This window comes from Sphaeramia orbicularis, chromosome 4 (genome assembly GCF_902148855.1).
Source record: "Sphaeramia orbicularis chromosome 4, fSphaOr1.1, whole genome shotgun sequence".
Classification (NCBI taxonomy): domain Eukaryota; kingdom Metazoa; phylum Chordata; class Actinopteri; order Kurtiformes; family Apogonidae; genus Sphaeramia; species Sphaeramia orbicularis.
Genome location: NC_043960.1, coordinates 3,696,403 through 3,719,829, shown reverse-complemented (window position 1 = coordinate 3,719,829; position 23,427 = coordinate 3,696,403). Strand labels below are relative to the sequence as shown.

Sequence of the window (23,427 nt, the reverse complement as noted above, 5' to 3'; positions counted from 1 at the left end):
CCTGCTGATTGGCCAGAGTACTTTATGAGGGCGGGATCAGGGAAGCCGGTAAATGTTATTATTGGCTTTCGCTTATGTTTTGGTAAATGGTGATAGGTGATTGGTCAGATCCTGACTACGCAGTGTATAGCACAGAAATATATTTATTTTATTTTTTATTTTTTTAAACAAGAAATATATTTCATAATCACACTCTTTCAGTATCTGTTTATGTTTTATTTATTTACCACAATCTCTTTTAATAGAGAAATTTCATATTCATACAAACAGAACTCATTATCTTTAATACACTAAAAAAAGCAATGAAATCCATCAGTATGTGCCTGTCATTCCTTAAAATGGGATGATTACACCCCCTTTCAATAACTGTCCTGTCTATTATCATATTGTGTATATAATCTCTTGTCTGTTCCTTGTAATGTTTGATTGTGTTATGAATGAATGAATGAATGAATGTTTTTATTATTGTGTCTTGCATTCCGACATGCCCAGCCCTTCCATGGGCTTATAAGACCCCATAAACCACAAACCAAAGCTCAAATACCAGACAACAGGCACAGTATATTAACAAAACAAAACACTGACCTATTTAAACAAACATATCTGCCGATTTTTCCAGGCTTTACAAACAAATAATGCCAATTTAAATACATTTGAACTAAACAACCATTTCATCTTGTCATCAGTACTTCAGAACAGATCAGGATTTTGGATAAAAATGTCATCAAACAAAGAGGCTCTCAGTTCATCATATATGTTATTGTGGTTCTTCAATAATGTGTTAGATAAAAAAAAAAAAATCACACTAACTCACCTTAATGGTTCTATTCTATAATTATTCTACTTGTCTGTAAATATTCCACTTCTCTAAAGACATTTTCAGGTTGTTCATATCTCTTCGGGTTATTCACATCTTTTGTAAAAAGAGAGTTTGTACATGTAAACATTTTCATGTAATTTAACTTTTTTTACACTAAAACAAAGAGAAAAATTTGGAGTTGTCATTATTTATAGGTTATTATGATACTATTTGACTGGTTTGACCAAGTTGATGTTGAACAGGTCTGTATGTTACATGGCCTCCCCAAATAAAAGGAGTTTGACATCCTTGATCGTTAAGAAGTGTAATTCTAAGTGTAATTTTTGCATTTCACAAATTTACCCCATGGTCATTTTCAATTATGTCTTGAGAAGCCAACTGAAATACATCAGATACATTACGGGCAATAATTTCTAAAAAGACACTGACATCAATTAATCATTTGTGCATCTCTACACATTAACTCATCCAATATTAGTATTAGTATTGTGTGCAATAATTTGTTAGATGAAACTTTGACAGATTTGTATTTTTTATCTGTATCCAGTAAATCTAACTTGGAGTGAAACCTGTAATATTTTGTGCTGAAAATGCAGCTAGTAGATGATATCCATTACTGAACTGCCATTGCAGCATTACGACAGAAATATGTCAGAATAATTATGACTGTGTGGGCTTCTCTAACATGCATCTGATAGAAAAGAGAAACTTCTATTCATAGCAATAATAACAAAACAATAACAATAAAGTCTGTTGGATGGCTAAAGACACATGCCTTTTAGTTGGATTTGTGACGGTAACAAAAGCCATTAAATGAACTTCCACAGTTACTGAACAACAACATAGTCTGATATTTTTTACGTCTATGTAAATGTTCCTCATTTTGACATGATGCTCACATACTTCCCAAATATACAGTACAATTTCATGTGGTGTTGCATGTAATTATTTTATTAGTAGAAGATATTATATAATATACTGTAATGTGTTATTTTCAGTATTATTGATACTGAAATTAACATTATTGCTGATGTCTCGTCATTGACATCAGTACAATAAAATGATAGACTTCTTCCACAGCAGGCGTTTGTTTGTCTCTGCAGGTAAAACACAGGTGAGTCTAATGAGATTAATGAGGGATCGCTTCCGTTTAAGTGTCCCAGAAACCACCGTGAACAAACCAAAACCATGAAGCTGACGCAGAGTTCAACCACCGGAAACTAGTCACCTGTTCATTTTCTGCCATAACTACAACTAAAATTTGAAAGTTGACCCAAAATTGAAATTTGAGAAACTTAATGACACCACTAATAATATTTTATGCATGTATAGTTTATGAAGATGAAGAATTTTATTATTTCTGGCATGGAATTTTGACACTTAAAATGAATTCTGAAAACGATGTCATGAAAAAGCACCAGTCAAATGACTGTAAACAATGTAATGTAATGATGAAAAAACTGAGAAGCCTGTTTTTATTCAGGTGAATGGAGTTGATCATCACAATTAAGTTAAATAAGAAGTATTTTAGATTAATTATGTGGTGATTATGTATCAACCGCCATAACAAGTTAGAATATCTGCTGTGAAAAATGTCTCTAAAAACATGCGAAAAAACCTTTTTGCATCAGCGACATCAACGTTTGACTCTTCAATAAATAACATCAAGATATCTTACAGATCATTTTAATAAACATCCAAAACAGCAAATTCTTAAAAATATAAGCATCTCTCTATCAAATAAGGCAGAGTTTTTTTCCTTATTAATTTGTGAAATATGCATATTTCTTCCTGTTGGGTGAGGTCAGGGAAGCATCAAATGAAGAAAACAGCCACACTAGAAGCCTTAAAGGTCTGACGTGTATGAAAGTACAGCACAATGAAATGTACAGACCTGCATGACTCAATACTTTCCCCGTAAAACACTTTTAATTCAGGCACGCCGGCATAAAAACACCGAGCAGGAAGACTAAAAACGATCTGAAGTACAGTATCCTCGTGTACGTTAGTGACGTTTATGCATCGTTGCAGTGAAGCTACTGCCTGCGTTGTTAAATATCTGATAAATATAAACTGAACTATCCTCTTTCCCTGTCGTTTTAAAATGTGTTTTCTCAACATTTCAATGTTTTACACCTTAAAAATATTTAATTAGACTACCTATGCGTCTTCCATGGTGTAAAAACACCATGATGAAATCATATAAAATAAGTTGCATAATGTTTTCTCTGTTTGGCGGAAGTTCATGAAGCCTGAACACTGTGCAGTATATATATATATATATATATATATATATATATATATATATATATATATATATATATATATATATATATATATATATATATATATATATATATATATATATGTGTGTGTGTATGTGTATATATATGTCCACGATAAAGGCAGGAAGTGCTCAAAGAAACACTGGCTGCTCCTGTCCTGTGAGGAGTCGGTAAGTTGAGGCTGGCATCGTCTTCAGGTGAATCTGTTGAGAGCGAATACGTTAAAGGATGAGATTAAGTTACGATCCAATGATATAAAATAAGTCGTAAGTGTAGGAAGTTCTACCATTACACAGACACTAGTCACTGAAGATGATGAATAAAGAGTAGAACACTACAAACATTTTATTAGAGATTTTTAAGGCTAATATTATGACATTCTGGAACAAGAAAAAGCTGATTCATCGAATGGTTTCAACCCCCCAACACCACCACCAAATTTTGACCCTGAAAAGGCCAATAAATGTCTGAAATTTACCTAAAACTTATTTATCCAGTCACTTTATTAGAAACTAGATGAACTGAATATCCCCATCAAAGCAAAATTAATTGTTATTGTTTTTTTATATCAGTATTTTATTATTTTTATCAGTAATTTATACTATTTACTAAATGCTGCTGACAGTCGGGGACCTGAGTACAACGTTTGGTTTCTGTGTATTCTATATGCTGAAATGACAAATAAATCTGAATCTGAAAAAATACCAAAAAGAACAAATCCAATTTCCAGCTTTGAAGGCTAATACGATGCTAATTATTATTAATTTGTGTATCTCTACAAATAATTTAGATGTCTTATATCGGTATCATCTATTGTTTGGATATGGATGAAAGTCAAAAATTCCAATATTCATTGAAAAAAACAACACACTTTTATATCAGTTTTCATGGCTAGGGAACAATAACGGCCAAAATTATGTCAACAGACGCGCTTTAGGGGGCGACAGAGCCTTTTTAGCAGTGGCTCCCAGATGATGGAATGCCCTTCCCCCTGAGTTATGAGCAGCAGCTTCAGTGGACATTTTTAAGAGGCATCTTAAGACGCACCTTTGTTCTATTGCTTTTATGGGTATTCTTTGATTTTAATAGGTATTTTAGAATTTCATATTTTATATTTTTGCACTTTGCATTCCTTTTGTGTGTTGCTGTCTTATGTCTTTTAATCTGTAAAGCACTTTGTGAGGTTTCTCTGTGATAAGTGTTATATAAATATATTTTACTTACTTACAACTACAATAATTTCACCAATTACACAAATTTAAGGGTTAAATACATCATGTAAATTTTGTGCAATAATTTGTTAGAAGAAACTTTGTGGATGAATCTGTATTTTATTTGGACTGAAGTCAATGATGCCTCTGTTACTGAATTATCATTGCATTATTATTACAGAAATGTCAAAATTAATAATTGCAACTATGTGGGCTTCACTAAAATGCATCTGAGACAACTGTAACTGATACAGTAAGATATATTTAAATTTGGAATAATAGTAATAACACAAGTAATAACTTTCTGAAGAGGTTGAAGAAATTCTGGAATACATTTTTGTTTTAAAAGAAAAAAATGATAAATTCATAACTATCAACTATAGAACACATTTTGGGAATAAAAAGTGTTTAGTTAAAGGTCACGTGAAAAAATGCAATAAGACCTAATCCAAATATATAGATACTGGGTTGTAGTCTTTATTTTTTCATGATTTAAAAGTAAATTTTAAGTTCTGTGTAGAACTGAAGAGCATCTGTAGACTATCTGAGCTGAGTAAAAACAGTACTGTGTGTATAATGTCAAATACATCCTTATGGATGTGAGCGTCTCATCTCGTCTCACCTCTCCCACAGCGTTCGTCAGGGTCTGGATGATCTTTTCGTGCGGCATTGCAACCACGCTCTGTCCATTGATTTCAATGATGCGGTGTCCGACACGGATGCCGCCTCTCTCTGCGATGCCGCCTCGCATCAGACTGCAGATCTACAAAAACACAGATACAGAAGTGTCACTGAAACTGAAAACTCCTGTGATTTCTTTCTCTATTCCTAAACAGACATCCATAGACAGTTTTTCCTTTTCATCATCTTGATCCACAATGAGTGAAAACTTAAAGAATTTTGCTGAAAAAAATACTGAAAATAATACTTGACTGTGCACCAAGGCAGAAGCTTTAATTATCTCAATTAAATTATCTTGTTTTACTGGACTCGCTTGTGTGTGTCTTTAAAGTTAACTGATTTTTTTAAATATATATATATATATATATATATTTTTTTTTTATTCTTGACCGTTCTTAAAATTGATGTGTGTATTTTACGCTGAGCAATTTATAGAACATAAAAATAGGACCATTCTCCGTGTATCTCACCAGCATGTTCTATCAAGAATCAATAACAAGTGAATTTGTGAGGTTGTCAGGTTCTGTCTGTGTTCCAGTCCTGTGGTCTGGATGCAGGAGATCAGTCTCCCAATAGAAGTGGGTGGTATTTTCACTGGAGGAGAACTCAACTAATTCAATTAGTGATCAATAGTAACTATATTGATATCTCTAACCATTTACATGTTATAATCCATCAAAATGTGGATCATAATAAGGAATGGCAAATGTTAAATATTTAAAAAATTTGTCAAAAATTCAAAAATCAAAATGTATCAAAACTGATCAAACTTTGCAGACGTTGTCCCAAGGAAGCTACATAAAAAATGTGAAATGAATCCGACCAGTAGTAGTTTTGTCAGAGAAGATGTTTGAAGAAATTGCTAATGAAGACGCCGCTGGACACAGCACGTTCACAACAGCTCATGGCCCATCAGCTGATGAACTAAGAACTAATTTCGTTGGACTGTACAGTGGTATTTTGTAATGACAATAAAGTTTACCCTATTCTATTCTATAGTTTTTTCACCATTCACGAAATTTCCTCACAACTAAATATTCCACTCAATTGTTCGTGGTTTTATAACGAAGTCGAGTCAATTTAGAACAACACCAACTCAGCCACAGTCACAGTTGTCACAGATAGACGACTTTAAATGTATAATTCCATGTTAATACTGTCTGTGTATAAAGGACTCTGCATCATTACAACACATCCCGTTCTCCAGGACGCTGCCCTCAGAAACCATCGGTAACTCTGTCCTGTTGAACGGTAATGGGTCCAGTGCCGTGCTCAAGGGTTCACTGATAAGAGCAGTATTTACTTTCCTCTTCATGTTGCCTGCTCTGACACACATTCTACATTTAACGTCACTGCAGTGAAAACACCAGCCTATAAAAACATGTACAACTCTCCTCTAACTCCAATAAGTACAAATCTGACTAGTGATTAGAAGGGGAACGTTAACGTAGACGTACGATGCCGTCCTCCACGCTGAAGCCCAGTTGAAACTTGGGATCTGGTCTCCTGATAATCGCCATGGTAACAGGAGGGCAGTGGACAATGCTGAGCTTCACATACTTTTGGCTTTTCAAGTCCTGGGAAGGTAAAAAAAACATGAAAAGAAATTACACTCTTTATTTGTTGCTGTGTCGTTTTCATTTAGCATTTCAGTTCAGTTTGTCTGCGCTCTGTCTTTTACTATTACAGGCTGTTTTTTTTTTTGTTTTTTTTACACTGAATCTTTTTGTGTCATGTGTATTCAGATGTCTAAGTGGATATTTATGCATGTGTTTTTGCCTTTCATCCACAGGAAAACTTGACTTTTGTTTGTCCTAGCCCTAACCCCATAATGACGCTCTGCAGTCAGTATTTATGCAGGTTTGTGTAGAAGAAAAATTTTCTGAAAACAATCTGGAGTGTACAATGTTATTATGGAAAACAGAGGTGAGGAAATTTCTAAAATATCTAGTGAACATGGTCTTAATCTTATTTTTTTCCTACTTTTTCCTTTTTTTTGTTCTATTTGTACTTTATTTAATGTAAAATACTGTCAAGACTGTGTAAGAAAATCTGTTACTTTGTTTTATTTAGTTACGTGTAGCTTTGCTCTGTCATGACTTTTCTGCAGGGGTTCACAAACTTTTTTAGCTTGAGACTCGACAGAAATGTGGCTTCTCCCTCAACAATAAATATCTATTATCAATTGCTATGATATCTATATTCTTTCCCTCATTGATCCATGGTTGGTGTCTAATCTAAACCAATAACTTCTGTACTGAGAACAGTGAGGATGTCTGGGGTGGTGTCCGTTTTGGATTCTGACACTATTCTTAGGGAAAGCAACTTTGGTGGAGTAATACTTGAATCCACATTAAAATGCAGAAAATTACACTTAATGCAGCATGGAAACACAGTGCCATCTAGTGGCTACACTGATCAGTACATTTTCCTTCACAGAGCTTCACATGTTGAGCATTTTATCCAGGTTTTCACTGCCAGATTCTTTCCTAAAACCTATGAGCAGGACACAGTCAGTATAAGACATTCATACATAATGTTCACAAAAAAAACCAAAAAAACAACAACAAAAAAAAGTCTGTTTAAAGTCACACATAAAAGATCATCTAGTGTGTGATAAGAACCAAGAAGTTCTTCATCAAACCTAAGCTTGTCTTGTTGAGGTCCTTCTTTCAATGTTTTATGTGTCTTTTGTGATTAATATGAAATGTGCTCAGCTAAAAATTAATCAGCTTCAGACAAAAATTTTGTGTAGCAGTCAAAACAACACAAAACCATTGACACATTTCACCTCATTCTTAAAGAATGAAGTAAAAAGGACGGAAAGAGGTGAAATCACTTCAAGTCTGGTCATAATGAAGCTGTAGAGGCTTTTGTGAATGCTGCAATAACATCATTTACCTGACATAAATGGCCCATTTTTCAGTCAAATTAATCTAATACTTAAATTTGATGGGTTTTCGGTTGTCGCATTTCTTAAGTGCATGTAAAATTATCTGATTAATCCCAGTTATCTGATTTTTATGGTCAAGTAAACAGGCTCAGTGTGGGTGCGGTTGTGGGTTCGAGTCCTAACTTTGCGTCTTACCCTGATGATGTTCTGGCAGGTGGTGATGGGTAAACCCACCAGACTCGTGCCGTTTACTGACATGATGCGGTCGCCGATGCTGAGCTCGCTGCAGCGCTCGGCCGGTCCTCCATGAAGCAGGTTGGCCACCACCACGGTGGGGAGGATGGAGCCCCAGCCGGACTCCACCACGGCCAGACCCAGGATCTCCCCGGGGGCCTTGGTGATGACCACCTGGATCACAAACACATGACAAGGCTGATAAGTTTGCTTCTAGATTTCTGAAACTGTTCCCTCAGTTGGAATAAAGACCAAGTTCAACAGAACCACAGATCAACACAAAACCACCTCTACAGAACATGGGAACAGTTTGTACACTTTATCTTTAGAAAGAAACTAGTTTTATTTTAAAGTACAGCATTTAAAGGTTGTGTGTAAGATTTGGGCTCTATTAGTAGAAATGGAACATAACATGTTTAATTATCTTTCCTTGTTTCATGTTCATTCAATGTAATATTTTACTTTGGATACTGACACAGAGTGTAGATGTGTTTTTGTTTTGTTTTTTTCACTTTTCATAACATTTTATTATTATTACTATTATTATTATTACTTTTTCACATATAAAACCACAGTACAATAAACATACTGTACCTGACATTTAGGGATGCACCGATACCACTTTTTTCCAGACCGAGTACGAGTACTTACATTTGAGTACTTGCTGATACCGAGTACCGATACGAGTACTTAATAATCCCATCCCAGTTGTTAGTTCCTTTTGTAAATGTGCTTTATTGTTGTTGTCATTAGTCTGACTGGAACAAAGTGCTGCTACTGACATTTAAAGTGTTGGAATGAGCGTTTCTCAATCTATCCTCCAGGGGATTAACAAATCTGGACAAATACCACGAAGAAGAGTAAAGTTTTTTGAGAAGAAGAAGAAGAAAGTCAGTGATAATAAACATGGAGACGACAGAGGTAACACTAATGTGATACTAATATTGCAGCGTTTACGCTAGTAAGGTTTAAAAGTTTAGCTTCAGCAGGTAGAGAAAAGAGAAATGAGCCATAAGTTTTGTTTTTACTTCTGCTGGTGGGGGTCCGCACCGCTCCGTACTCCTGGTGGTATTCTCTGTCTGGGTATCCATCTGCCAGCACCTGGAAAATAGATGGAATGTACGCAGAGGACGGACAGAACTGCGTCCGTATCTGTCTGTGTCTGTAACGCTACTTGCAGTCAGCGTTACTTTTATCACCGTCATTTATTTTGAAAAATCTCCACACTCCCACACATTATTCCACTGCTGCGTACCTGCTGCACTGAACTGTGAATGTCACATGGCCGAAAGTGGTATCAGTGCATTTGTATTGGATATCTTTTATGAGTACGAATACGAGTACACACACTGAGTATCGGAGCTGATGCCCGATACTTGTATCGGTAGCGGTGCATCCCCACTGACATCGTTAGATTAAGGAACAAAAATGAAGAATAAAAATTAGCAGAGCTACTCCCTACTCCCTAGCAGAGCAAATCCCTAATATTCCTGTCTAATACTTCCAGCTCGCAAAAGAAAAAAAGGAAGGAACAGAACAAAAAACAAATGGACTAACAAAAAAACAACAAAAAACTCAACAGAATAAAACTGCAAAATTCTGGGAGGAAAATACTGTAAAATCAGGGACATAAGGGTTGTATCATGAGGGGTTAAAGGTGTTACATCCTATCTTGGCCCACATTTTGAGAATCTTGATCTTAACGGTCAAATAAATGTTAAATAAATTAAAATAAATAGCACCTTTGGCAAAACTTCTCCCAGACACAGTATATTATCAAAAGTTTATGGTGAAACTTGTCGCAGCAGTTCTGCTTACATCTCTGAGGTTCTGGGAGTCTGAGAAGTGGGCCAGGTCTCCGTTGTAGAGCTCCTGATTCTCCAGGAAGTCGCTGTACTCGCTGGGCCTCAGGTCGCTGGCCTTGATGCCGTTGGCTTGAAGAAACTGCTGGTAGGCGACTCCGAACGCTTGACCGATGGCCTGGGCGATGGTCTGGGCCTGGACACAGACATTTGAGCACCATTTATTATTTCATATCCATATTTCACCTCTATATTTGTTGAAACTTATTGAAGTTTGCATTTTTAAAATTATGACCCAGCCACTAAAATCAGCACAACGTAAAAAATGGAAAACTACTGCACTAGCACTCTTCTACCGAGTAAAAAAAAAAAAAAAAAATAGGAACATTTTAGCATTTAACATTTGACAGAGCACAAAAAATAATAATGCATATTAACCAGTGTTGCTGTTAATCACTGACATATGCCAGGCTGCAAAAATAAAAAAATAAGCAATTCAATTTTTATGTAGTGTACTGAAAAAATAAATTAATTGACATTACTACGGCGCTGCACAGATTATGCACTTTTGATGATTAGGAAGGACTTCTATGGGTGGGATACCGAAGAGTTAATTCACCATTCAAACAGTATTTCCTCAATATTCATAAGACCAGTATTTATTTATTCAACTATATGCATCTACATCACATATATGTCACTCCCTGAAACCAAAACGTCATAAAAAGAGACCATTAAACCTGATGTAATTTCCCTAGTGTCCTCAAACTGTGCTCTATGTTTACACCGTCATCCATCATCTGTGAAACTTAAATGTAAATCTACTTTCAACATAAAACTTTTCATATGAAATAAGTCGAGCTGGGAAAAAACAGCAAAAGCAGAGGCCTCGAGGCCTTCGCTATCCCACAGCTAATTAGTTTCTAAAAGAAACTCTTCGTCTCCTATTCAGTCATGCCAATAGTGGGAAACTGGGACGACGGCCAGACCACTTTTACATTCAGGAGACCTCGCTGGATGTCTGTGGGGAAGAAACCAGGCCGAGCTGAAGCCAGAACTGTTGTTCAGCAGAAAATAGTACACTTGATCTGAGCCAGAAGACGCATTGTGAGAAGGAGACACTAACAAAGTCTGAACTTGCCTGGTCATTTGATAACACTGTGGGTTCTGCAGGTCAGGACTATTAGGAAGCAGCGTCCAAAGTAGTGAATCTAATAATAACTGTCACTGTTTAAAGGTTAATGCGTGAAATCAACCGAGTCTGATGTAGTACTGTTGTGTCATGCACACTATATGGACAAAAATATTGGGACATGTTGAATTCAGGTGTTTCTTTTCTTTTCTATAATTATTATTATTAATATTATTATTTTTATATTGTAATAAATATCATTGCATTGGTTAGTTTTGTTTAAATTGTTATCTTTGCTTCCAAAATGCCTCAGAGATAGTTTTTACTTAATTTCTCTCAACATTGATTTTGTTTGGGTTTTTTTTATCCATGACTACGATTTCAAATGTTCTACCTCTAAATTTCTAAAATATTTTTTGTGCTCTGAATAAATAAAAAATTTTCTACCACAACTAACCATCTACTTTCTTCACATCTCACTTAAAAAGAAAAAATTCCCATTAAACTTTAAGGAAATATTGATGTTTATATCTCAAATCAGCATGAACAGGACATCTTACATCTGTAGCCGTGATGTGTCCCAATACTTTTGTCCATATAGTGTATAAACATCAATATTATTTAAGAGAAATTAAGTAAAAACCATCTCTGAGGAATTTGGAAGCAAAGATAACAATTTACACAAAACTAACCAATGCAATAATATTTATTGGAATGTAAAACTATATTTGTTATTGTCATTATTGTTTTGTATCCCAGACCCTGTTAGAAAAGAAACACCTGAATTCAATGTGTCCCAATACTTTTGTCCATATAGTGTACTTTGTGAACATGACTCACATCGTCAGAGGTGAACACATGGCAGATCATTAAGCATTTCTTCTGAGACGCAGATGAAGAGTCGGCGTCCTGCCCTTTACGTTTCCGTCGCGCCATCAGAACCACGATGTCACCGATGTCTGCGATGTAAGAGATCATCTGCAGCGGGTGATCCATCATGGCTTCCTGAGCAGAAATGAGACACACAAGGAAGTTAAAGTGAATCCTACGAATAAAAAAACAACTGTATTAATGTCCTTTTGTTGTCTTACTCCTGCTTCATTCTGCAAGATGAAGTTAGAGTTCGACACTGCTACCGTTTACATTTGCTGAAAGGGGGAAGATTTTCTGTACTCACCTACAAACTATGTTTCGAATGTAATGTTTTTCATATTATCTTTGACCATTATTGTTACTGTTACTCATGAACACATTAATGTGATGCTAAATGGACTTGCATCTCTACAGTTTATAGTGTTTTTCTACATGCTCCACCTTCTCTGAGCCTCACATGTGGTGGCGTTGTAATTATTCTTCGACTAAATATTGCTTTACTAGTGCAGAGAGGTGGCTTTTAAACTTTCTTAGAACCAAGAACTTCCTTTTCCTTCAAGACCCGTAACAAAAGCTACCGTCTAAACCAGTGGTTCCCAACCTTTTTTGGCTCTTGACCCCATTTTAACATCATAAATTTCTGGTGACCCCAGACATTCCAAACGGAGACTTTTTTTTTTTTTTTTTTTGCTAAAACTTATTTGTTTTTGATCATGTAGTTTGCTCTACTATGTTATAAGTAAACATTGATTTTAGATGACATTTAGTCTATATAATGTATATTATTATGGACAGAGGCAGAAAAGCCAGGTGTAGATTACTGCACGAAGTGAGAATTTTATTTTCCTTGGTCAGGATATGCTGCACAGTTTGTCCTGTCTTTTATGTATTGTGATTGTCTGTCTCAACTCACCATAATTTTTTTTATTAGTAAGTTTTTATTTTTAGACAATTACTAGAAATTTCAGGCCACCACATTTGAATTCCAGGCAACCCCAAGTGGGGTCCTGACCCCAAGGTTGAAAAACACTGGTCTAAACTGTATGGGTTGAATAAAATATGAATACAAATTAGTGAATCTGTCATTACATCAACTTTATTACATAATCCATAATTTTGTTTGGAGGTATTTGTTTGATAAAGTAAAAGTAAACCCTGACATCCTAGTATTTTAATGCAGTAGTTGTTATTTTTATGTCATATAATTATTAAGACTCTAAATGACTAAATTGTTTCTAAACACTGCCATCGTGGCTGCAGATGGGATCTATATGGAAGTGTGCATGGGTATTCTGAGGCGTTGCGTAGAAAACAAAGTGAATGAAAGTGAACTGAGCATAAGTGGTAGTGATTAAGAATCAACAACAAATTAAAACTGTGTCTGTTTTGCAACTTTGTCTGAAAAGCCATATTTCCAAACCTGAACTATGTGAAACTAAATGGGTTAAGTCGTGAAGGTTGTACTTGGAGAGACACATATTTCTGAGTTGGTGAAAGACACTGATTTACGACATGAATGAACCGGATCTCTGACAATGAGAAGAAAACAACAGGCCTGATCTGCTGTCGAACGTGCAGAGACTTGAAACACGCTTGAGATCAGTGACATGACAGAGAACAGAGCCACACCTCTATTAATCTATTTTTCCACTCAGAATGGAAACGATTCCAAAGTGTTCCTTGGTGTGGCATTTAAAGACACTCCACTGTCTGAGAAATATCGGTGAAGAGCTCATGAACATCAGTTGTATAAAAGGGATTCGGTGCTTTCCATCTCCTTTCAATGCAAATGCTATTGTTGTTATGCACTAGAACAGGGGTGTCAAATGTATGGCCCATGGGCCAAAACCAGCTCACCAAAGGGTCTAATTCGGCCCCTCAGATGAATGTGTGAAATGATTCCACTGAAGATATTAACAGCCAAGGATGTTAAAGTCATTTTAGCTCAGGGGCCACATTCAGACCAATATGATCTAACTACTGTAGGTAATTCATGTATCAGACAGGGGTAGTTGTTTGGTTACCTGCTTTACTAGTTTCAGCTACTTCCTGTAGCCTTCGTCAGAAGTGTCACATGATGTTGCTGTGACGTGTCTTACACGCTGCTCAGGAGGATTGGCTGAACAAACAACTACCCCTGTCTGATAAATGAATTACCTACAATAGTTACATGTGGAACACAGTATAAACCTTTACCACACAATGTGATCTAAAGTGGATCAGACCAGTAAAATAGTAACAAGTTATAAATAGTCACAACTCCATTTTTTTCTCATTGTTTTAGTGTAAAAAGTAAAATTACATGAAAATGTTTACAGTTACAAACTATCCTTTCAGTTCCCAGAGTCAGAACCAGACACGGAGAAGCTGCGTTCAGCGTCTATGCTCCACATGTCTGGAACAAACTCCCAGAAAACCTCAGATCAGCTGAAACACTCAGTTCATTTAAATCCAGGTTAAAGACCCACCTGTTCTCAGCTGCATTTGAATAGAGTTTTTATTCATCAGTTCAGATCTGCACTATTCCTTTTAAGCTAAAAGTTTTTATCTGTTTTATCTGCTTGTCTGTTTTATCTGTTGATCTGTTTTATCTATATATCTGATTTTTGTTTGTTTTTCTCATGCCTTCTGCTGTAATGCTTTTAATGTTTTATGTAAAGCACTTTGAATTGTCTTGTACATGAAACGTGCTATAGAAATAAACCTGCCTTGCCTTTCACAAAAAATGTGAATAACCTGAACAAATATGAACAACATGAAATGTCTTTTAATTTTTTTTGTAATTTTAATATTATTATGCTTGTTACTAAATGTTTTGTGTATTTGTGGATCCACTGTGATCTGTAAGTTATAATGATCATGTGTAAATGATAAACTGAAAAATAATTTGGTTAAAATTGCACTTTAAATTCCAGGTTGCTCATGGTTGTTCCCATTTTCCTTGTTTGTAGATGTAAATATTTGCATAATGTAATTTTACTTAATTTCTTTTACTTCACTCTGAAACGTACTGAAAATTTTTGAATTAGCATTATTTATAGATTATTATGGTATTATTTTCCTGGTCTGATCCACTTAGGATCATACTGGGCTGTGTGTGGCCTACTAAAATGAGTTTGACAACCCTGCACTAGAATAACAAATCAGAGATCTGAGAACAGCGTTTACTTCAACTAGTTTCTTTTATACTTGTCTCATATGGCCCAGAATGTTATTTATATCTCTAACTAAATCGTCTGTGTTAAAAAAAGAAAAGCGTGACACGTGCAGAAAAAGCCGAAAGCACACGACCCACTTCTACTCGCCTCAATTCTATCACAAAGTGGGAGAAAATAGACTCAAGTTTTACTGCAGAGCCTGAAATTTCACCTCCATACACTTCTATGCAAAGGAGGGTGGATTCTGAATTTACATAAACGGACAGAGTGGGTTCAGTGTGTGTTTTGTGTCTTTTCTAAAACAGAGGTAACAAACCATGAGCATAAGGTGGACGCTCACTGGAAATAGTCTAACCAGCAGTTACCACCCATAAACTGTTGGTGTTGTCATGGTGAATGAACCCATTGGTTTATAAGCTGCAATTTGCCTTTGCCATGTTGGTTTCATGGAACCAAGGGGGTGGAGTTGGATAAGAGTGACAGATGAAACCAGAACATACTGAAAAATCCTGCCCACACCCACTAAAGGTGTCATTATAAACCCCATCAGGTCATCTCAGCTCCCTAATAAATATTAACACAACTGTATAAATATACACACTAACAAGTGGTGCCAGGCACAACAAAACCCACCCCTCGCATGTATTGTGGCTTGTTTTGGCATGGATCCAGCTGATGTCATCATGTCTATGGGTGTGACGTTAGCATATCAACTGCCTCTATATATGTGCCAAATTTGAAGTAAATTGAAACAAAACTGATGTTTGTATAGACATTTGGAATTTCCCCCATTATAAGTAAAAGGAAGAAGAGGATAAATTTTTTTTTTTTTTAATTTGGACTTGGACCTACTATTCCCAAAATGCAACCACATCTATTCTGGGTCCCTGGTAACCTAAAAACCAAATTTAGTATGAATTCAACCAATAGTTTTGCTGCTACAGCCATGTGAAATTTCACCCATTATAAATAAATGGAGAAAAAAAAAAAGATTTAAGAAATTCATAAAAAATTTAAACTTTGACCTACTTTTCCCAAAATGTAATCAGATCTATTCTGGGTCACTGGAAATCTATAAACCCAATTTAGTATGAATTCAACCAATAGTTTTACTGCTAGAGTGTTAACAAACAAACCGAACCAAAAACAATACCCCTTGCACCCCTGCGGGAGGCAGGGTAATAAGGGCTACCTGAGCTAATTAGCAGGTTAGCTGACAGACCATAGAATTCAATATGTATTAATGCTAACATCAGCTAATGCAGCAAAGTTACTCTAGCTATTGTAATGAATCTCTAGGAAATTTCATGAGAGAATCCTCTGATCGTTTTGTTAGTGTAAATGCAACTACATCAGCTCTGCCTGTCAGGGAGAAAAAAATAAGCTTTGTTCAATAAACAAGAGTTCTGAATATCTGACTCGATAGCAGGGCTAAAGCTAGTAATGAACAAACAACAGGAAGAGGCCGATTATGCAGAAGTTTGTTTCTAATCCCTGTAGAGTTGTCAAGGAAGGAAATGAACTGCAGAAACCAAAACTATTTCTCATACCAGGCTGTAAACGTGTTAGTTTCTACTGTAAAGTTGGACATTTTAACATGAGGGTCTATGGGGACTGACTCACTTTTGGAGGTTTCTGGTTGTTTAGGTCACACTTTACAAACGGAATATGCTGATGTGATTTTATATAAAGTAAGACAAAATATTAGATGTTGGATTCATTTAATTTTCTGTTTTTAATCATCAGATATTGGTGAAGGGTTTAGAAATATCACCAGATTCAAAGGCAAAAACCCAGTAACAGACAGTAGTAAAAAAAGTCTAAAAAAAACACGTTTGCTGATCAGCTGTTAAAACTCACCTGTGTGTCAGCAGTGAGCACTTTGATTCTCTGGGTGGAAATGAACAGATCCACCTCCGTCATCGGCTGAGACTCGCCCTCCGGAGCCTGAAAGAAACACTCATAATTATTGTTGCCAAAATTAGCTCCGTGGTCCAACATGTGAGGCCTTTCATTTCTATTACGGTCCTGCTGCGGCCCCACCCCACCGACCAGACGCCTGTTATTTTAATATTAAACCCCACCAAACCCTCTCGGCTGAATGCACCTTGATGCGTTCCACAGCCTCCTGGGCCTGGGTCATTCGGGCATTCGTCGACGGGTTCTTGTCTGATTTGATCTGAGTCGAGCCCAGGTATTTGGCACCAAAAATCACACCGTCCAGCAGGTCTTCGGGATCACACGGACCAGGCACTGGAACGCAATACAAAAACATTCAGCCTGTTTCTATGGCAACGTTTCATTTGACACATTGATGACTGAAAAACAAAACCTAGAAACTAAGAAACACTTGCAGAACACTATTTGGTAACAAAACCCTACTAATAATGCACTGTTTTTCAACTATATTACTTTTTACAAATAGAATTCTGCAAGAAAACAAGACATTTAACATTTTCTCAAAAAAGGTAAATTATTCAGACAGGATGTTTTGTTCTTCGGCCATCGTTATTCATTCATTTCTGTTCAAGTTCTGTAGACAAATAAAGACTTACCATCTTTATACGCAGGATGATCATCAGCACTCTAATGAAAGAAAGTGAGACATAAGTGAATAACTGGACAGATTATTCATCATAAGTTTAGCTGAACAAGACCAAACAAACATACACTGACCATGTGGTAAAAAGGTTAGCTGGTTTTTCTAAGTTTTATTTACCATAACCTCCATTTCAGGGGTTTACCCATTAACAGTGTCACTGATCAAATGTGATATTCAGTGTTTTTCAGTATTTTTCTGTTGGAAAAAAAGAATATTTCCACTCTGACGTATCAGCCTCCATTGCTGTTCTATACTGATCAATCAGAATGATTAAACTTCAGTACACATTTAAGTTTTACCAGCATTTTCAACCATATTTTATTAAGGTATTTAACGGTCTCATTGGCTATATTGTGCTTTATCTTATTTTTATTTTATTAAATGGTTGCTGTTTTTAATTTTGCTATTGTGAAAGCCTTTTGAGCTGGTTCTATACAATAAATTATAATATGAAAACATGGACTTTTATAGAAATAAAAGCAAAACACCTAAAAACCTCAATTTCCTGAGAGCTCTGCCCAAAGGATCAATAAAGTTCTATCCAATCTAATCTAAATGCTGCCATTTGCTCCCTGTACTTCTTATTTTAATATTAGGTTGCTAATTATTGTGGTTAATGTTGCATCATGTTTTGTCATCAAGGAAAAAGGACAGATTACTCATATGGAAATGTGTTTTTCTTAAGCAGAAACTTAAGAAAAAAATAAAAATACAAAAACAATTACTGTTATTCCTAAAATATCTACAACAACACTGTTTGCATTTATTTTTTTCACCCATTTCTACAATTAGATTACCTGTAAATAAGGCTCTTCTATATCTGGATCTTTAAATTGCAGCCTTCTGCAGGTTTGTAACTGAAAAATCTGATATTGTGAGTACGGTAACATTCGATTCATTGTGCATTTCCACCTTAAAGGCAGGTTTATTATTGAAGATGCAGAGCTTGAAATGTACAATGTCTTATGATCAGAACAAATATGGCTGACCTCCGTCACTGCAGAAGCTTCTTCCTCTTCCTCTTCCGGAGGCTCCTCCCCCACCTTCATCCACACTGGCTCAGGATACTCGTCATCGGGCAGCGAGGTGAGGGAGTCATCTCTGTGCCGCTGCTGGTCAACGTTCCCATAATTCTCCCAGTACTTCTGCGTGTCCTTGTGGCTGTAGGACACGGACACCACGGCATCCACGTCCCCTCTGTTGGACCCACGGGGGGGACGGGGTGGAGTGCTGAGGTCCGTGCACTGTAGGAGTCCCAGCAGGTCCCTCTGGTGGTTTTCAGAAAACAGCAGACCGGTGGTTTCACTGTCGTCTGGGATTAGAGAGGGGGCGCACGCCTCCAGATCGGACAGGGCGGAGTACTGATGCTGGGCGAAGTGAGGCGGGGTCCGGCGGCTCGGAGGAGGCTCCTCCCCCATCAGCTGGAGCCGGTTTAAGAGGCTATGGATGCGGCTGTGGTCTTCATCATCTAACCTGGAAGCTCCCTCATGTTCCTCTGCAGCTTCGACCTCCACCTCGTCCTCAGCTTTTGCCTGCTCTGTCTCCTCACCTCCACCTCCCTCCTCATCGTCCTGAATCGTGTCGTTTCCAACCTCCTCTTGCTGGTCTACATCGGGCTGAACCACAGTCTGACTCGCATCCAGCGGTACCAACACCAGCCGATCTGGACCGGCCTTGTCCAGACTGTCCTCAGACGGAGGGAAGCCGGGGTCATCCAGGTCGTCCACTGAACCCGCCTCGCTGGACGAGTCTGACCTCCAGTCCAAAGGAGGAGGTTCGATCGGGTTGTAGGAATCCAGATCCTCCGCCTCGGCGCCGGGCTGCCTGATGACGACGGCCGGGGAGTCCACGTCAACCAGGGCCGAGTCGGACTGCCGGGTCTCTGAGGGGGCGGGTCCCGGGTGGTCAGCAGAGCAAACGTCCGAGTCCATTTTGTAAGAAAATCTATGAGGAAGAAAATGCCAACCATAGACTTCAATTTGACAACAGGAGCTGCAAATTCTCACAACACAAGCAAATACAGAAATTACGTGGACAAAAATGTGCTCTTCTGAACTGGACAATAGAAAAAGTCCCATAAAACACAGGAATGCACTTGAATATTTGTCACTGGACTATTTAACAAACAAATTACATAATAGAATCCATGTGTTTGATAGGATATGGGACCCTTTCATGTTCTACATTAGTCTGAACATTTCAACCATTTTTGTGAGAGGACTTACATAATGTATAAGTAACATACCTTAAGGACATTTACTTTTACATTCTAGTCATGTGTTGTTATAGTCTCTGGGTTTGCTACTTGTAAGTATCTATTTTTCTAATTTGATCTGTTTCTCAAAATGAAAAAGTTAATAAACTTTTTTTTTTTTTTTTTAAAAGGAAATGCCAACCAGCAACAGAGACAACAAAGTAAATTATTTAACATGAACTAGTATTTAGCTCATTTTCCAAGTAGTTGATTCCAAAAACTTCTGACTGACTGAGGTGTGGAAAATGAAGAAAAGAAGGTAAAGAAAACTACAAGGAAAAGGAACAGAAAACAACAACATTAAACAAAGAATGAAAAGAAAATTAAAGGACAATGAAAATATTGAGAAAACAAAGGTAAATTAATCATTCCTTACTACACATCTAAGTGACATTTTTGCTTTTAACCAAATGCAGCATCCCCTATTAAACATATTTTCGCCAATATACAGTTTTTTTTAGTTACACACTGCATGATGCCAGTGAACATTCATTTGCGAAAGGATTCATGTTTGCTCTTTACCGAGCCTATAACTGAAAATATGCAGATGCTTTACTTCCAAGATGTTCAAATCATAAAGAAAACTGAGGATGCAATACAGTGAGATGCACTGAGAACCGTCAAAGTCAGGAAACTCAGGGCTTTGGAGCAAAAAGACTCAAGTGAAATAGTATGAAGAACAACAAAGAGTATATGTAGAGGAGATGATGGTGGATGAATGGGTCGTATTCAGGAGAGAAGGGGCTTCACATCATGTATTAAACCACAAAGACTTATCATTCATAGACTCTGTTGACTTCAAGTGTGTCCCAGTTCAGTGTGCTTCCCCTAGAAACAACAGCACTTATGAATAAACAAAATACTTCCCTTTACAACTCTCTCCTCTTGGTCCAAAAAAAAAAAAAAAAACTGAATATAAATCTTATATTTTAAAGGGGAAGTGGACTCTGTTTGTGTGTGAGTGTCTCAGGCATTACACAAAATCCGGAAAGAGCTGACTGCTGCAATTTGTCATACTTATGTATTTTTGGTCACGGAAGAGACTAGTAAAAACGGCAAATTGATAGGACCAATATTTTGGGAGATATTAGTCATTTTGGAATACAATAGCCTTACAATCACGTTGCTATGCCCAGAACACTTTGGTGGGGACTGCTGGACAAATGCGGTACAGCATGTGTGAATACACAACAAATATCCCTGCTGGGGGACCAGGGTGCTGCCCCTCAGGGTTGGGATGTGGATTTTAAAAACATCCCACCCTCGGTATTGACAGTGATGATGTCCAGAAGGTCAGCTCTCACCAGCATAAAAACTACCACATCTAGAACCCGTGGTTCACCACAGGTCAACGCGCTAGTTGAAGTGGTGAAAAGTGAAGTTTCTGTGTTGAGTAGAGAAGTCCCATCTAGAAAAATTAATCATGTATTTAACCCCCTATGGGTCTGAAAACACATACTGGGTGAGGATAGATTCCATAATACGTCATCCTACTGAAACATTCAATTTGTCTTTGCACATTACAGTTTTTTGTTGCACCTTACTGTTTGATTGTCCAGATTTTTTACCCAAATCTGTTTTTATACTTCTAACTTATCATGTACAGTGTGTCTGATATTGTATTCTATTCTTTATTCTTGTATTCTATTGTTACTGTGTCTCATGCTGTCCTGCAATTTCCCAGTTTGTGATTGATAAAGTACATCTATAGAATCCATGGAAGTGACTAGAAAGGTGATTATGAGATTTCTGAACAATGATGACAGGAAATAAATGAGTTCTGCAGATCTAAACATGTCACTGTACCATTTAGTGTGCCAAAAAAAGTGTATTACATCCTAAAACATAGTGTATTATAAACAATATCACAGAAAACCTGATTGTCCTACAACATCTGGTTGCATTTTGCAGGCATTCTTTTCTGTCTATTCCCACCACTGATCCTCTGTGACAGATGATCATCAGGTCAAAGTTCAAGGTGTAATGTTATCATGACATAATGTGACATCATTGTGAGTATACAGCACGTAACTGTATGTACTCTGACAGGGCAAAGTAAAAAGAAAAAAAGCACGAGATTAGAAAACCTGTGTGTATTTGCTTGAGTTGTGAGTGTGTTGTGGACGTCCGGATGGCATTTTGTCTATTTGCATGTGCTTTTACTTTTATCTGCAGAGCACGGAGGAGCTCCCTCAGCCTGCATGGTTAAACAAATTAGACTTTAGAAAATCAGGAATTTAGTTCATTCCAGATATGGAAGGTGGAAACACTCCTGTTTCTACCCTTGACCATCAAGATAGGAAAAACAACCTGAAGCTCAAAGTACAAATAAGAGAACAAGGACCTGAGTGATAATATGAAGGGTTTAATGCTGTTGTTTGACCAAAAATGTGCAATGTTACAACAATATACAAGTTTTTGACCTCAATTCCGGCAAATAACAGCCTATTTGGGTGTCTGATTTTATATATATTTATATTTAAATATTGCACCTCAAGTACATGTTGTAATAGTTGAAACCCCTGACATGTATATTAATTAATTTACCATAAAACAACCTGCACCTTTTCATTTTTTGGACTGTTTATCCGTTTCATTAAGCTTTCTTCATCAGTAAACGTGTCTTAATAATCAGGATTTTCTTTTAGGATTCTTCATAATTCACCAGGAAACCCAGTCTTATAGATAATGATAGTTTTGTATGTTTTTATTAAAAGATGAAAACATCCAGGTTCAGTTTTATTTTCAATGTAAAGTACTGATGTGAGTTTGGCTAAAGTTAGCTTCTCCTGTAGCTTTATGCTAGCTAGTTTAAGCTAATTATAAAACTTTCAGAAACAGCGTGAAGATAGATGTTAGAATCAGCAAATAAAGTGTTAAAAAGCTTGTATTTCAGAGTTTCTGGGGCTCTCACCGGCTGTTCGGGCTCCGTGTCCGGGTCTTTGTGCTCGGACTCGGACTCAGACTCTTCTCGGCGCCGCTGATGATGAGTCGAAGAGGTTTGGGGTTTCAGTCTTCTCCAAAACTTTGGTTTAGTTATATTCGTCATGCTAACAATAACATTAAGGCTAAGAATAAATACCTCACACAGCCCTGGTTCCACTAAAGCGGCTGTTTTAAGCCCCGTTTTGCTGTCATTGTTGCAGCCGTTGACGACAGATTTTATTTATTCGCCGACTGTGTATTACCTGCTGCGTTCACGTACCCCTGTAACTTTCATTTCCCAGTCTTTATCTATTGATTATCTCTGCTGCGGTAGACCCACACATTGGCATTATTTTACAGACTTGTCAGTTGCAAACCAATATTTTATTTAATGAAAAACTCAACGGTAATTACTTGTTAAAATGTTGTCGGTACTCCTAATAAAAACTAAAAATTAAAAGTTTCCTTTTATGTTCTAATTTTAATTTTAAGACACAGTTGTTTCATCCAGTGTCTCCTTTAACAAAATAACAGCTGGTGTTTCATGTCTTCGTGAA

The 23,427-nt window shown here is 36.9% G+C and overlaps 1 protein-coding gene across 3 annotated transcripts; it reads right to left on the bottom strand.

The window, feature by feature from the left end:
- Positions 1–2,490: 2,490 nt before the first annotated feature.
- Positions 2,491–23,141, bottom strand: LOC115418275 (amyloid-beta A4 precursor protein-binding family A member 3). 3 transcript variants are annotated; one of them, XM_030132687.1, is made up of 12 exons: positions 22,860–23,141; positions 18,681–19,635; positions 17,645–17,675; positions 17,197–17,342; positions 16,950–17,036; positions 11,899–12,063; positions 9,943–10,122; positions 8,086–8,298; positions 6,455–6,574; positions 4,939–5,079; positions 3,210–3,308; positions 2,491–3,110 (listed from the first exon to the last, which is right to left on the bottom strand). In XM_030132687.1, the coding sequence occupies exons 2-11, from the start codon at positions 19,620–19,622 to the stop codon at positions 3,237–3,239; spliced, it is 2,097 nt and encodes a 698-aa protein (XP_029988547.1). In that variant the 5' UTR covers positions 19,623–19,635; positions 22,860–23,141; the 3' UTR covers positions 2,491–3,110; positions 3,210–3,236. The 3 variants fall into 3 exon arrangements, with proteins under 3 accessions (XP_029988547.1, XP_029988546.1, XP_029988545.1); XM_030132686.1 differs by having other exon boundaries at positions 2,491–3,098; positions 3,214–3,308; XM_030132685.1 differs by lacking the exon at positions 2,491–3,110 and having other exon boundaries at positions 3,204–3,308.
- Positions 23,142–23,427: the final 286 nt, after the last annotated feature.

Bases quoted from the DNA above. Each gene is read 5' to 3' on its own strand.
- LOC115418275 (XM_030132687.1), bottom strand. From the start codon at position 19,622: ATGGACTCGGACGTTTGCTCTGCTGACCACCCGGGACCCGCCCCCTCA. The intron at 12,064-16,949 runs GTGAGTTTTAAC...ATTTCTGCTCAG, and splicing joins TGCTCACTGCTGACACACAG to GAAGCCATGATGGATCACCC. The intron at 8,299-9,942 runs GTAAGCAGAACT...TTTGTGATCCAG, and splicing joins ACTCCCAGAACCTCAGAGAT to GTGGTCATCACCAAGGCCCC.